The following is a 15,827-nucleotide window of genomic DNA, read 5'->3' as shown; positions in this document are numbered from 1 at the left end:
CATTTTTGTACACTACATGTATATTAATAACTAAAAGCTGGCAGCTCTGAGCATTTGTGACTACAAAGCTCAGGGGAAATCTGTCATTATCCCCATAAGATAAATCAAAGTGTTAAAAGCAGATGTTTGTATTCCATTCATCCATTTTCTGTTAGACACCACACTTAGGTTTCAACACAAGTTTAAAAATATTCCACAAAGGTCCAAAATATATATTGATATCAATGATACAAAAACAACTATAAGAACAAACAACACTATTTAAAAAAAAAAATAGTTCAGCTTTGGTAACACTGTAAAAGGAAAAAGCTTAGTATTATTTAGGAGTGAAAAAAGTAAAAACCCCTTTCAACACTGGAAGGGAAATGAATATATTTACTTTATGTTAGTTTTCCACTGTTTTTAAATGATATTTTTTCCATGGTATTACATTGTATTACATAATGCCATGTAATGCAAACTCTTTCCAGGGCCAGTAAAAACTGCCACTGGGTTGACCAGGTCTGTGTTTCAGGATGAAACCTGGTGACATAAAATAACTTAAAATTACTAAAGCTAAAAAGTACCGTACAAGCCCTGATGTGTGCCAACATACAGTACAACCATTTTATACTTTGTCACATTCTTGGTGACTTAAGTTTTTCAGATATTGTTTTTTTCATACAAGTAATACAATAAAGCAAGCCCATATTTAACGCTTTTTCTCACTGACAATTAAATATCAGTTGAGGTTCATGATAGTATGAGTGCAATAAGCCTGAGACCTGATATGCCAGATGTGCATCACTGGTGTAGAAAATGACTGTATTCTGTACTTTATTCAGTACAGAGACACTAAGCAGTGTTTAGGATAACCCAAATGTCAATTTGAGACAACACAGTCAAAATGTTAAGTCAAGCTCTAACTTAAGTTACTGGAAAATTCCAACAGTTTTAATTAAATCCCTTGGCCTTCACTGTCTAGTTTTGTACTGTGACGCACCTTTGTTCTCAGTGTATGTAGTTCATCCATTCCCTCTTTAAAGGTTCTCTTCAAATCTTCAAGCTCTTTTATTTTGGCTTGGTGGAGCTGGAAATATAGGGCACAAGTGAAAAACCAAACCATTTAATTGTCTTGTGTGCACTTTCAGAAGCAGACATTCCTTCTCTTTGTGTGATGCAGGGACTTTCCCTCTTCTCTTTATGTATATAACCAGTGCTAAACTGATCTCACAGGACTCCCATGTCATGTTTTTAGAGCTCCTGTGTTTTCTGCTGTTCCAGAGATTGGGGTGCCTTTCAAATGACCTGCTTGGTATAAAAAAGAATGTTGTGGAAATGTGAGCTTGGCAAAAATGATCAAGCATCTGAACATTTAGATGATACTCTATACAAAAAAAGGAAAGTTTTTTAGGTTTTCTGTACTAAAAGTACAAACAAGGTGTCATATTTTAGAATGGAGAAGATAATCACCAGTCCTTGAGGATCCTCCACTTTTCATTCCACCACTGATCTTAATGCCTACTTGAACTAAATGTGAAGAAGTGAAATAACCTGTTCTTGAGGGCTTAATTAGGTGCTAATGGAAAGATACCTGTGAAACTTACAAGATCTGGCTCTCAAGAACTGGAGAACTTGAGACCTAAGTTTGTGATTTGAATCTGAAGTAGTAATTTGAACTGCTATTTTCTGCTATTGGTCCTGGAGTGACCCTGTGCCTTTTGGCCTTTGTTCTACAAATCTGCTGACAAATTAAGCCTACTGAAAAGTATTCTGCACCCAGATTGCAGTCATTTCCCAAAGTTAACTCCTTTAAGCTCTTATTTCCAAGAAATGTAAAAAAAAAGAGTTCATGAAATTGTTGCTTTCCTTTAATCAGTAATCGTTTACAAATCATGTATATGCAAATAAGGAATTGAATTGTCATCACTTATCAAACACTAACCTTGCAAGTATTCTTACTGATGTACAGAGCCATTGTCTGAATTTTGAAGTCCAGCTTTTGGCACAGGATTAATACTATTTTCTAACATTCCACTGCTTTTCAAAAGCACAAATTGATTTTCTGAAAAAGCGAATAGTCCAATTACATATGTTCAATAAGGTTAATCAAGAGTTCAGTTTGAATAAAAGACATAAGGCAAAGGGATACTCCAGGACAGAAACAGTAAATGCTCCACTAATACTTTATTGAGGGAGTAGGTCTGAAATCTTGAAATCACCCTAGAAAAGAGCCATGTAATGATGAAAAAAAAACATTTTACCTCTAACTGGTCAGTTTTTTCTTGTCTTTGCTTCTCTAGTTCACCCTTGGTTTCTCGAAGCTTCGCATCCAGCTCATTAGATTTAATTTCTTCTGACTCCTGACAGCATAGACAAGAAACAACAGTTATTCAGAGGTTATTGGAAAAAAAATCAGCTGGAGATGAAAGCAGTTCTGGTAAGTCACTCTATTTTCAATTAACATTTCCAGAGCCCAGAGTGAAAGACATGTTAAAAGACACAAAAAAATATTATCCTGTGCTGCCCCCTAGTGAGTCTATTTCATGCTTTTATACATTTTTTCAGATTTGAGAAATTTTAATCTGTATGTAAACCTAAAATACTATGCATTGCTTACAGCCAAGGCAGTTAATAATTTGAATGTTTCATTCTTTCCTTCCTTAAACCCACATTTGTATTCCACATAAAATGCACACAAACAGAAGCTGTCATTTCCTTCAGTAGTTCTGTAAATGCTGGATTAGAATGTTAATTGTGCAGCCTGAGATATCAAATATGTTTTTTTTACGCTACATACTGTATATTTTATTGTCATCATAAATGAACTCCTTCCAGGCCCTTATTTAAATTTAAAATGCTCTAAGTCAATGTTGTTGATTACAATGCAAATGGGTTTGAAAATTTACAGCATGTAATGCTATTACCACACAACTGGAGTGACAAACATATCCACACTTTTACATATTTAAGGAGACAGACTTAGATATGGACAGTAATCCCCATTTTACTTTTTTTTTTGCATTTGAGAAACAGATTGTTGGACAGAGCAACACTCTGTCTCTATTCAAAATACACAAAATGCTAGTTTGTAAATAAGAGAAAACTAGTCTTGATAAAGAGCTCAGAACTCTTTGCATTCTTGATTATTTTATACTGTACATCAAACAGGCCAGAATAGTCCAAAATTAATCATACTATGTTTTCTGTGTAATATCATGGAAAATACTTCCATGTATCAAAGATCTAATCATTTCAAAAGAATTTTCCTGCCAATTATATTAAAATAAGGTCCTCTTAACATATTAGCATTGTGGCATAGTGGAGATATAGTCATGAACAGGAAGCCAAAGGATAGTGCACAAACAGTTCCAAAACAAGACGCTGGAAAAACCGATAAAAGAATGCTGTCATTGTGTCTTTTGTACAATCTGTTTTTGTGCTTTTTGGTTTGAACACACTATAGCAAAAAATGTTTTACAGAGGTACAGTATTATTTTTTTAATAATCTAAAAACTAGAATTTACAATTTCTCCTCCATGACCAGCACACACCTGGTATGTTTTGATCATTTCCTGGCAGTTTTTTCTTATCTGCTCTGCTTCTTCCTTGGCTTGAGTCAATTTGCTTGTAGTGTCTCGGAGCCTATCCTTGGTTTCCTTGATGAAGAACAAAATGTGCACTTCTCAGTTTTGTAAGTCCTGTGGATAAAATTATCTAAAAGGTCCCTGAAGATGGAACAATGGTTCAATATGATCTTTGTTTCACATGACAAGTTTGAACTTCATGAGGATTTTTTTGTATGGTATACAAGATAAAAAGTGACCTCTTCAAAAAATAATGTCCATTCACAATTAGAATACCATGTTTTTATACAGCTTTAAGACTACAAAAAACGTTAATATACAATATTTTTTTATTATTAAACAAAGGTATTAGGCCGGACATTTACTTTCCACCAACATTTTTTGTCAAACTGTACATCTAGTGTTTCTAATTAAATACAGTTTTACAGTACCTTATGTGCATCAGTTTCACTCTTTAACTTGTTTTGGGCCCATTTCACTTTGATTATATGGGAATTGACTTCCTCCTTGAGTTTCTCAATCTCACGTGTAAATCTGGTAGCCTCTGCCTCCTATAACAAGAAATAAAATATGCAGAGCGTTAGCCATTGATTAGGGTGATTTTATATAGTATGCATTCAATACAAGACTGTCCTCAAACAAAACAAACAGTGCTGATCACAGTACTGTTTTTTTTTAATCCCTAAGGATCATTTAACAAAGACAAGTGAAAACACAGAGTGTGCTCAAATTGATTGCATTTTCTAGGCATGTTGCAATCCCTGCAATTAGGATGTAAGATTGTTCCAAGTGTGACTGCAAAGGAAATGTACACTGACTTCAATTTTTTCAGAGAAACAGAATGGGGGAAAATACATATTATTTATCTTAAAATAGCAGAATATACTGTAGGTAAGTTAAAAGACATACAGTACCTATTTTATATAGTTGTATATTTATATTAAGGTAAGTTATAATTAAGATAAGCCTTGCTTCTGGGTTGAATCTTTTTTTAATTACTTATCATACCATGTTGATAAATAGCATCACCCAAGAGAGGACTTTATATTTTGTATTATAATAAGCGGAGCTGTCGTGAGTGATCCACAGTCAGGAGTGGCTTGGACAGTTGAGTCGTTGGGGTTAAGTTAGAAAGGACACTCTGAAAAAGGGAGTGGACTGGGGTAGCATGGAACTGATACAATCTTTGTTACATGGTTTAGGATAATCCATGTCTTGAAGGAAAAGGTTCAAAGCCCAGTGACCTTTGTGTCATAGAGCTGCTGCAGTCTTCCCTTCTCCTGCGTGAGCTGCTTCACTCTGTTAGCTTGTTTCTCTGCCTCCTTGTTGGCCTCGCGGAGCTTTTTTTCCAGCACTTCCTTCTCCTTGCGAAGGTCCAGAGATTCTTTCTCCCCCCGAACATATTTCATCACCATCGACTCTTTCTCTTGTCTCGCTTCCTCACACTTCTTGTTGGCCTGAGGGAAAGAAAAACAATGCACTTTGAACACCACCAAACTTCATTAAGTTTGATCAGTTTTAGCAAGCCTTAAGGTCTTTGATCCTTAGCTCATTCTCCAACACATCCAGGAAAACAGGGTTATGACTTGAAAAGTTATTAAAGGAAAAAATGACATTTCTGGCTGTCCTGTATTGGATAAAGTGGCTAGAAAATGGATGGATAGATTTTGAGGGTGAATAAAATCTGTCACTGCAACTATACTGAACATGTTGTTATGTCTGCTTCAGTGCTTCTGGTCCAAGACTACTATCAACTATCTGGACAACTATCCTATTAGTTGCTCTAGCAGTTTGTATTTCATCAGCATTCTGAAATCACAAAGGGAAACTCTCCACATTGAATGATGTGAAGCACTACTTGTGTTTCTCTAGCAAATGGTGTTGATGGTTGCCTTCTCATTCTCATTCTCATTAAAATACTTACACTCAGAAAATCTGAAATCACAACAAGTTTTTTGTTTATGCTTAAAAAAAGGAAGTATATAAAGTACTGTGCCAGAGTGTGATCATAAACATAAACTGATAAACTATCTCTTCACAAAATCAGACAATGCCAACTTGACTGTGATGTCATCCTGTTTGTCCGTTTTTGCAGTGTAGTTTAGTTCAGCAAAATGAACCAATAACATGAATCAAACTTTTGCTGTAGAAAAACCTGATAGGCCAATCTCAATGAAAAGGGACTTTGTTTTCTCCAGGTTTCAAATGTCAAACTGAATTCGCTTAACAAGTGGACTTGCAAGGCAGAGACTAATATTCTTTGTGTTATTTCTTCCGATTTCCTTTGAAGTCTCACAAAGCAGATTTCACCAAATAGGCAACATTAAGGATTAACATGAGCATACAAAAAATATTTCCTTTTGTAAACTTCTTAAGTTACTTTTTACAGCACAACTCAACTAAATCAAAAAATGGAAGAGTGCAATTTTAAGGAAGAGTAGAAATAAGTGATAAGGCTTATGACAATTACTGTACCTTGAAATAAAGATGGCCCATACTGTGAATTAAACAAAATGCAATGCAGTATAATGTTATCTACTGTAGTTTCCCAGGATAGCCATCAGTGTATTCAAAATGGATTTAGAAGAGGTGGCTCCTGCTTACTTTGAATAAACAACATTAATATAGGATGAAAACAAAGAATATAATATGGTTCAGAAGGCTTTCGATAAAGATCTACAATAAAAAAATATTCATTCTTAAATTGAAGGCTGTAGGCACAGAAAAAAAGGTGAATACTCAACAGGAGGTAACAATTAGTCCAATACCAAAATAATATATACTGTATTAAGACCACTGCTTTGCCTAATTTATGTTTTTCTGATATAGTTAGGTTCAACAGAAATTAAAAAGATTTAGACACAATTTAAAACTGAGCAAACCCCTGTGCAGGAAACTAATTTTAGGCAAGTGTGGAATGCTACAAGCTATATATATAGGTTGCAAAAACAAACTGAACTATGTAAGATGGGAAACGCTGAGTATGAAAAACAATAAAAAGCAAATAGCAGATATCCTGGATGGAACCCCTGCATAACTGCCCTACCAACAAGAGAAGGAGCTAGAATGAAACAAACAACAGAGAACACTACATAGAAGTCAAAGAAGTCAATTTAAAAGTGAGAATATGAGGCACTTGTTTACCCAGATGGTTGTGGGAGTATGGAACATGGTGCCCAGCCATCTTTTTGAAGCCCATACCTTGGCTTCTTTTAAGAACTGGCTAGGCGAGAATCTTCTTACTTAATGTTCTTGTGTGTCTTATAGTAACTGTCTTCAGCTGAATGTGGCAGAAAAACAGGTCGCTCAGTGTAGTGGACTTACCTGATCTAGCCTGAAGACCATCTCCCTTTGCAGCTGCTGAATGGCATTCTTGGCAGCATTATCTTGGAAAACCAGTTTGTCTTTTGAAGCTTTCAGTTCTTTTGTCAGCTCCTCCACTCTTGCCTCCATCTAAAAAGAGAAGGAAATAAAATGTAAAGCAGAAACAGGGTTTAAACTCCACTCACACTGGCTCGACAGGCTGAATTGTGAGCAAACACGTCTAACGTCAACATTTTTTCTAACAGAATCCTTCGAAACACTTAGAATGATGTGTCTGTGCAGTTTGGACAACTGCTTCCCAGATGCTTTCAAACTGTTGGCTGAAACCAGGAAGAGTGCTTTTGATAGTATTCACAGGAACGTTATCACCATTCTTTAAAACCTAAGCAAGGTTCAGTACTGGAATGGGAGATTTCTGAAGAAAAACCTGATTACTGCAACTGGTAGTACTGGTGGAGCAGTAGGTGGCAATCTCCCTCTGGATCTGAATTTCTAAACCAATGCCCCAGTATGGTGACTAGAGTCACTATGTTGTAGAAGGTGCCATCTTTTAGATTCAACATGAAACTATAGTCTAGATTACATGGTTAAAAAAAGACATGATACTTGTTTGCAAGAATATGCATGTTTACCCCAACATCTTGGCTAAAAGTGGGCTATATAATGGAAGCATATAATGGCTCAAGAACTGTGTTCTATTTTTGCATTTGCACCCATGCAATGCAAAAATAGAACATAAGGGTTCACAAGGCTGCCAATCATACCAATAAACAGGTTAAAGGTAAACTGTTCCATTAAACGTATAGTGATACCATAATGCAGGATCTACCCCCAAAATGGGCTGTGGTCCTACAGACCAAAACTAGTGACTTATTCTGTACGACACTGTACATATCAACTCAAGCTGCCATTCTTATATATATATCTACAGTAGATAAACATTCTTCCACTTTTATTTGAAGTGTCTATACTGTAGGATCTTGAAGGCCATATATTGTATAAAATAACAATATGTAGGACCAAGTAAGGCTGGAGGTAATAATACCTCTACAAGTTAATTCATTGACAAATGTGCTGAAGTTGTTTGGTACCAACTGAAAGCTATAAATACTTTCCTCTTTACCTTTTTAATGTTACTTATATACTGTTTTTCAGTCTCCATCCTTTTCTTGAGTTCTTCTTTCATGTTATCTTTTTCCGAACAGATAGCTAAAATAAGCTCCTGATGCTTTTTGTTTTCATCCAATAACCTGTAATATATAATTATTATTATGCAATTAAGAAAAGGCAATCATTACCAAAAAGGCAGATGCACTCTACTGAGGCATATTTAAAGTTCTTAAGCACTGGACGTGTCAGACATCGCTTACAGACAGGTAGGACTGTTCACTACTGTTAACTCCTAACACTACAAATCTAAGGAGAGAATAGATATTTTACCAATGCAGTTTTTGCCTCCGTGTAGTACGCAATGCACTACATAACAAATCTACTGCACAAAAGAGATTTCTGTTTGTCCATCCAACTTGTTAAGTTAAGGCTAAAGCAGTGCTAGCCCACAGCAGAAGGAAAAAAGAGGCACTACGTACTGTATAAGTATATATTGTAACTATATTATACTTAGAAGAATTATCACAGCACTGCATGAGAGCCGTTCAAGCCGTAGACCGTTTTGTAAATACTGCACAGAGATGGGCACTGTGGCACAAAAGGAAAGAAAGCAAACTAGAAACTCCAAGCAGATGCTGAGAACTGAGAAGAAAAATAGTTGTACACTCCCAACCACTTCAATCTTGAAAAAAGGAAATGAATCTTTAATCTGCCTTATCTTTATTCACCTACTCCGCTCAATTAATGGACTCTGTAGATTCTGTGATCAAAATATCAGAAATCTCCGTTCGGCAATGTGCTGAGCAGCGGGAACAGATTGAATAGGATGTCGCTGCAGGCCCAGCCTTAACTGATCTGATATTGTGATGAGGGTAACAATGTGTAGAGCTGAATTGAACGTTCCAGTGCATCCACCGGTTTTCTGTAGGATTAAGATCTGGAGATTGTTACAACCCGAAAAGGTGATTGAAATCTTATGCCCCTGTCAGCTACCAACTGTCTAACTGAGAGTCACTTGACTGAGTCAGTCTAATATTTTGCTGGCGTTTGCTGGTGAGCATATACTATTATGGACACCTGGAAAAAGCCTGGCAGTTCTTTATACAGCAATCTGCCAACGCTGTTACTTTTTATTTAAGGTTAAAGAAACTTACAGTATAAAAACCAACACAGCTCAATGTTTAGTGCTGCAATTAATAGGTTTATTCCATGCTGAAAAAAGAAGAAAGAGAACACAACGTTTCGGCCGTGGAGCCTTCTTCAGGTGACCTGAAGAAGGCTCCACGGCCGAAACGTTGTGTTCTCTTTCTTCTTTTTTTCAGCATGGAATAAACCTATTACTTGTTCCTTTGCAGCCTACGCATGCTGACGCAGCTACCCACCTGAACTAGTGCTGCAATTAGCTCATTAGATCAGCCTGCTTTATTTTTTAATTTTCCACTACAAAATTGTTAGCTTATCATAACGGATAGGGTATTAAATGCCATAATTGAAAGAACATCAAAACAGAACAACATTTACAAAAGTAGTCAAAACATGCCCGTTTGATTTTTTAGATCAATTTTAAAACGTACTGATGAGTTACGTAAATTGTTGAAGCTTCATACACTTACCTTTTTATTGCCTTTTCTTGCTGTGAACATTTATCCTGCACACATTTTTCAAACACAATTAGAGAGTGTTGGTCCTTTTTCAACCCATTGGGTAAACTACCTTCATCTGTAAACGGGCACGAAAGCAGCTCAGATTCAATCTCATCTAACAAAGACTCCTGCGATATTGAACGCTGGATTTCAGACATCAGCTTCTTGCTGCACTCGGTGTCATATGGATTTGTTGTGCTTGAGTTTTGTGAGGGCTGAAAATCATTTATGAGCACCTGTCCTTGCACAGAATGGCTTTTCTCATTGGATGGTGTGCATGTACTGCCCTCACCATCTCCCAAGTCATCCACTGCTGGGAATGGTGACTCTCTAGTCTCTTCTATAGCCACTTCTTTGGCTTCAGGATCTTCGCTCCCATCCTGAGTTGGAAACAAATCTTGTCCGTCTTCCACAAGTACATGTTCAGTGCAAGACTTTGTCAAAGGAAGGGGGGAGTGCTCCGATGAACAATCATCCTGGGGTTGCGCAGTTACTCTGTCTTTTATCTTGGTCGTTGTGATGCCATTTGCAGTCTTATTGTTCCCGCTTGCAGCTGTGGATAACTCAGGGCTGTCCTGAAGCGGTTCCTGAAGTCTTCCATTGGCTGCTGGGAACTCTGTTTGGGACACAGGTTGTTCCATTCTGTCCTGTGATATCTGGCTTGAACAAAAGATACACAGTTAAAGCAATCAAAGTCAGCTGTAGCACTCTGACAGAAACATGTTAGCAGTCTTCAGCAGAACAGGGAAAACGACTGGTGTGAGATTTTTCTGCTTCACGCACAGCACCAGACAAGCCTCATTTTCGACAGAACAGGGCAAACCTGCAGAAGGCCTGTCCCGTCTTCAGGTTTCGGCTCTGTTTCTCATTTCGTTCCTCTTCAGAGGTGTGGCGTGAATGTTCCCGGTTCTCTAGAGTGCATTTCCTTTGCAAAAGAATGCAAAGGTGTGGTGTGCATGAAAGTAATTGTTAGAGTAGTCCTCTATGAAAGTGTAAACTGTTTTGCAACTCAGGGGTGTGGACCCACACTACAGCACTGCCCTCGTACATCTCTGTCAGTTTATTGCGAGACATTTTAAAAGCACTGCATGATTGGTTTTGTTTTCTGAAAATTCAGGCCTATTTCCTTCTATGCATCAAACTCATGTCCAGAGATACCATGAGAAGAAGAAATGAATCCGAGTATGAAAGCTGTCATTTCCCGAATTAAAACGTTAACCTGAAAGTGCAAGTAGAATACCAAGCTATGAAATTCCTGTGCATAAGGTGAGCTTAGTATCTGAATAAAACTTTATTATGGATATCTTTATTAAAAATAATACTTTTCCATCATAATATAAAAACATTTTGCATTTTGAATATTGTTTATATTTAGATATAGATTATTTTATGTCTTTGTCAGCATGATGAAGACATTAATATTAATGATCAAATTGTGAAACATGGAGCTATCATACTATTATCACGTAATAATAATAAATAATAATAACAATACCTATTCATAAATAGTTTCAAAGAGCAGTAAATACAGTTATATACAACACAAATTAATCAAACAAAATAAAATACAGAATAAAAAACAACATCATATCCAAAACAATACAGTAGCTAAAATCACATAGAGCCAAAAGCTTTCTTGATCTAAAATCTGCCATAGACTGGGTTGCCCTGATATCATAGTGCACATCATTCCAGAGAAAGGGAGCAACAGAACAAAAGGCACAGTCTCCCAAAGAAGACACCACAATCCTTGAGACACAGAGATTAAAGTATTCATCTTTAACAGAATGACTCATGTGCTCAGTCCTCCATGTCTTCCTTCTGTTTACACTGTAACCATTTCTACCTACAGTAAACATGTAATCTACTGCTAATGATCAAATGCATTAATCTGATGTCTAGTATTCAACACAAACATGCTGGTATAACATACTTTGAGATCTTAAATATCTATATACAGTATATGGTCAAATCAGACATAATTGTAGACCATTAAAATTATAAACTAACATGAAATATTACACAGCTTGCAGGCTGCAAAAGATCTAGCAGATGTTAATTCAGCACTGAAAAGTCTAAAGAAGAATAGGCTGTTGAGCCTTCTTGAGGTATTAAAAAATAAGTTATTATTATGCAACCTACTGCAGTCAATTATTTTGTTTTAAAATGGTGTCTTGTAAGACTTACATTTTCTATTTAACCTCAGAAATAGTTTTTTTCCCTTAAAAACAATCAAGTACGCTATATATTGTAATATGTTACAAGAGCATAGTATTACATACAAACCTAGCTACAGTAAATCACACTCCAGTGAGCCATTAACAAAGATTAGTAAGACTCCATCAATGACCTCGTATTATATCTTACTACTAGGACCTCTCCATTTATACTACTGTCACGTCTCAACAGGATTGTTTCTTGAATGAATTAATATTTCTTGAATTATTTTTTCTTTTTTTCTCATCCTTAAAACTTTATCTAAATTCATCCTCAAATCATGCTACATTCTCAAGGCTACACTGTTTCTGTATCTGTTGAATAATCTAATCAATACTTGGGAGATGAAAATGTTACTTTTCTTTTAAAACTTATCAGTTCATTGACATCTCTTTACACATACAGTATCACAGCACAGAAAACAATTTCAAAAGTATTTTCAAAACAAATATGAATGCCTCTACCTTCTTGACACCTTTAAAAACTGATAGTACTTCACACCAAATGTTAACACCTACAACAGCAACATTGGGTAGAACACAAAGATAAAATAAGTCAGATTCTCTTTCAATTCTAAACAAATCCAGATTTTTGTACTGTATGTCCTTCAGGAGATTAGTGATTGATTAATATAAATATTAAGGAGAATGCACTTTTCAAAAGACTGAAAAATTTAGTCTGTCTAATAACTTAATTAAACATCTCAAGGTAATATAATAAAAACAAATGTTTCATTTGGTCAAGAGAATCAGGTCCATTAAAAAGAGAAAGAATCATCATTCATTTTAAAGTAACATTAATCTCTGCACTGCAATACATTTACCTGAGATCTGAATTATTGTAGCTTTTTGCTTTATTGCACGCTGTTGAATTTACAATCCAAGTATTGTGCCAAGGATTGAACTCTGAACAGTATTACCATAATGAACATATGAAGATAAAGTTATTTAGTTGTTTCAGCTTCAGGCTGTGAACATCTTTGAGATTTCTAACAGAAATCTTGTTTTATGATTTTAACATTTTTCACGGGTAGTCAAACAATGTTTCTTCTTTGTCATGTTAGTCACTTGCTAATGAATGACTTGCTAGTGTAACTGCAGAGAGTAAATGAACACTGACAAAGCTTGTACTGGTCTTAGTCAGGCTTAAACACTGTCTACAAGTCACATAATGATTCATCTTATGCATAAACAAATGCAAGACTAATGCAAGGTAATATTTTTAGGAAAAGATAACTGTAGCTGAGTTATTAAGGCACACACAGAAAAACACATCCGCGTGTGGAATACAATACAATAACCAAGGAGAATGATAATTGCAGGCATACTGATATCAGACGTCTAAGAACCACGCAGTGAAAATAGCTATTGGACTTTGCTGATGAAACATCTGAAAGGGCACACAGATTCACAGCAGCTAACACCTTTTATAGTACAGTATTTAGGACATTTTACCTTTAATCTAACAGGTTAGTAATGTATTTGCTTAAAGACATATTTATTTGCTTCTGAAGCACAAAGGTAAACTGAGAAATAATGGCTGACAACTAACAAGAGCACTGTGGTTTCAATTTTGGCAACAATCACAAAAGCATTTAAGAATTTAAAGTATAACAATGATTCTTCTAGATCTGTAACCAGTCACATTAGTTTAAAATGCCACATAATTACATATAAAAAAACCAAAAACATAAGTTATGCTTAAAATATCAGAATGTGTAGCTGCTCTGAATGCCCATATTCTCGCTAGTTATTATTCTAAATACTTTTTCTATTTTTTGCCTATTTGATCTTGAAATATTTTCTCACCTACAGTCCACTGGAAAGAAGTGATTTTTACAGAGCCTCATTAGCACTAGTCCTGGGCTCACTTACCTAAATATAGTGAGCAAGGATTAGAGTTAACAGGGTTTGTGAAACTGCTGCTAAAATGTAGATTAAATCTGTATTTCAAATTGATTATTTGTTTCCCATTGCTAAGATACAACACAATTGACAGTGTGGAAGAGTGGTAAGGGCTCTTACCCCATTTCCATAGGGGCTGGGGTTCAAGTCTCTATCACAGATGTTAAATTCTCAAAAAATAGATTTGATCCTGTGTGCTCCACTCAATCCTTTAATTTGTAACTTTAATCCATCCAAAGCACTACTAGGACTGCTGGTTATCTTAGGCAAATGGCACACTGTGTATTTACTTATTCCTTTGGTTGTCTCTTATTCATGCCTATTTTTTTCACAGGAGTTCATATAGATTCTGTATCATTTCGTAGCCACCTAGATATTAATATTGAAACTAGGAACAATTTTCCAAATATGTAATCACAAACATACCAAGAAACATCTCTTCTGCTGAGCTGTACTTGAATGTTTTATATCAAATTACACTGTTGTAAAAGACTGCAATAAAACTTATACAATACTTGGTCTACCAAACTTAGTACCATAAAGAGACTGAACATATAATTTTTGTTCCGCAAATTATTAATTGAAGTGATAAGGTAGTTGTCAAATGAGCGTATGCTATTATTTGCCATAGTCACTGTTAAAAAGCATGTATGTGTATAATCGAAGAAACCTTGTGGTTGTATTCTAGGAGTACATACAAAAATAGAGACTGTTACAGTATATTGTATTTTAAAGTGTCTCCTAAACAACATATGCTCGCATGCAGGCAAAGTGATCCAGAGCTTAAGGTGAAAGCCTTAGAACCAAAAGGTTCCTGGTTCAAGACCCAGCTATGCCGCATAGCCATAGTGCTTAATCCCCAGGCAAATTACCTAAGGCACTCTGTGTTTTATATTTTGGATGAGACATAAAAAGTGCAGATAACATTTTCATTAATCTTGCTGCAGTAGCAGATCAGGGAGTTCACTTAATCACAGTGTCTGTTAGTAACTTTAAATAAAATGGATCAGTGACTATTTACAATAACATGACTTGGTATGGTACTACAGTAATACAAATATTCTTAGCACACACTTTCACACCTCACACCTTTTCTGTAACTAACGTGTAATCGTAAAGCAACAAACAAGTCAGAAATCCTTCTGTACTGTAAACTACACTTTACGCTTTTACCTTTCCATTTCAGTTCAACAAAACGAGTTTGAAAATGTAAAAAAATCATGTTTGAAAAATGAAAAAATATATGTTTATATTTATATACACGTTTCGGATACGTTTTTGGTCCTTCATTTGTTTTCCTGTCAATGCAGTTGCCTGCGGGTCAATGTCATTCCACCTGCATTGCACACAGCTGCACATTCTGAGAAAAATCTACACACGTCTTCCTTTCGGTTTAGATTAATCATAATTATACGTACTAAACTGGTAAAAACAGCTAATTAAGTCCCGTCCATAAAGCTCAGGCTTTTATATAATTTTAGAAAGAGACATTCCTTACACACAGAGAGATAACAGAGCAGGTGGATACCGAATACAAACAGGAAATAGAGAAAAAAAACTGTCCACAGTGAATACTAGTAACATAAACGTCGTTCCTACATGGGCTGCAGAACCAATCGAAATATTATATAACTTTATTTAGGCTTGCAAATGAATTCTTAAAAAATACGAGCTCTGGTGTCATTTTTAGACGTGTGAACCTGCAAGCGAGCAAGTACAGCAACACACCTTCTGCAGCCCACTGTCAAAACTAACCTGAAGCAGCCGGATCGCACTTCGCGAACTGGAAGTATCTAGAACAGCGCAGGATCCGACAAAAATAAACAGACAGATGAAAGAGTGAATGAAGTATACTTTCACCCACCCGTTTAAGATCGCTTCATCATCCGCCTATAATTTTTACAACAAAAATAAACCCAGGGGTCACTTTCTACCTCTACCGAGCCGCTCCGGGGTGACACATCAACAAAGATGGCTACCCTAGCAGAAGCAGCTGCCTAGCGACCCAGCCTATAAGAATTCCGCTTTCATTTGATGTCAGGATTTTTAAAGGGCGACGGATC

The 15,827-nt window shown here is 36.0% G+C and overlaps 1 protein-coding gene across 1 annotated transcript in view; it reads right to left on the bottom strand.

Annotated features, from left to right (window-relative positions):
* Nucleotides 1-15,617, bottom strand: part of ccdc186 (coiled-coil domain-containing protein 186) — a 31,826-nt gene extending 16,209 nt beyond the window's left edge. Inside the window, exons 1-9 of the mRNA XM_006630831.3 lie at nucleotides 15,520-15,617; nucleotides 9,614-10,299; nucleotides 8,014-8,140; nucleotides 6,891-7,019; nucleotides 4,811-5,023; nucleotides 3,998-4,117; nucleotides 3,534-3,638; nucleotides 2,244-2,342; nucleotides 983-1,069 (exon numbers count right to left, since the gene is read on the bottom strand). Coding sequence (XP_006630894.1) covers nucleotides 983-1,069; nucleotides 2,244-2,342; nucleotides 3,534-3,638; nucleotides 3,998-4,117; nucleotides 4,811-5,023; nucleotides 6,891-7,019; nucleotides 8,014-8,140; nucleotides 9,614-10,284 — 1,551 coding nt within the window. The 5' untranslated portion in view covers nucleotides 10,285-10,299; nucleotides 15,520-15,617. The remainder of the gene's footprint in view (nucleotides 1-982; nucleotides 1,070-2,243; nucleotides 2,343-3,533; nucleotides 3,639-3,997; nucleotides 4,118-4,810; nucleotides 5,024-6,890; nucleotides 7,020-8,013; nucleotides 8,141-9,613; nucleotides 10,300-15,519) is intronic.
* Nucleotides 15,618-15,827: the final 210 nt, after the last annotated feature.

The sequence above is a fragment of the Lepisosteus oculatus genome, chromosome 4, assembly GCF_040954835.1.
Source record: "Lepisosteus oculatus isolate fLepOcu1 chromosome 4, fLepOcu1.hap2, whole genome shotgun sequence".
Classification (NCBI taxonomy): Eukaryota; Metazoa; Chordata; class Actinopteri; order Semionotiformes; family Lepisosteidae; genus Lepisosteus; species Lepisosteus oculatus.
This window is presented reverse-complemented; position numbering and strand designations above follow the sequence as displayed.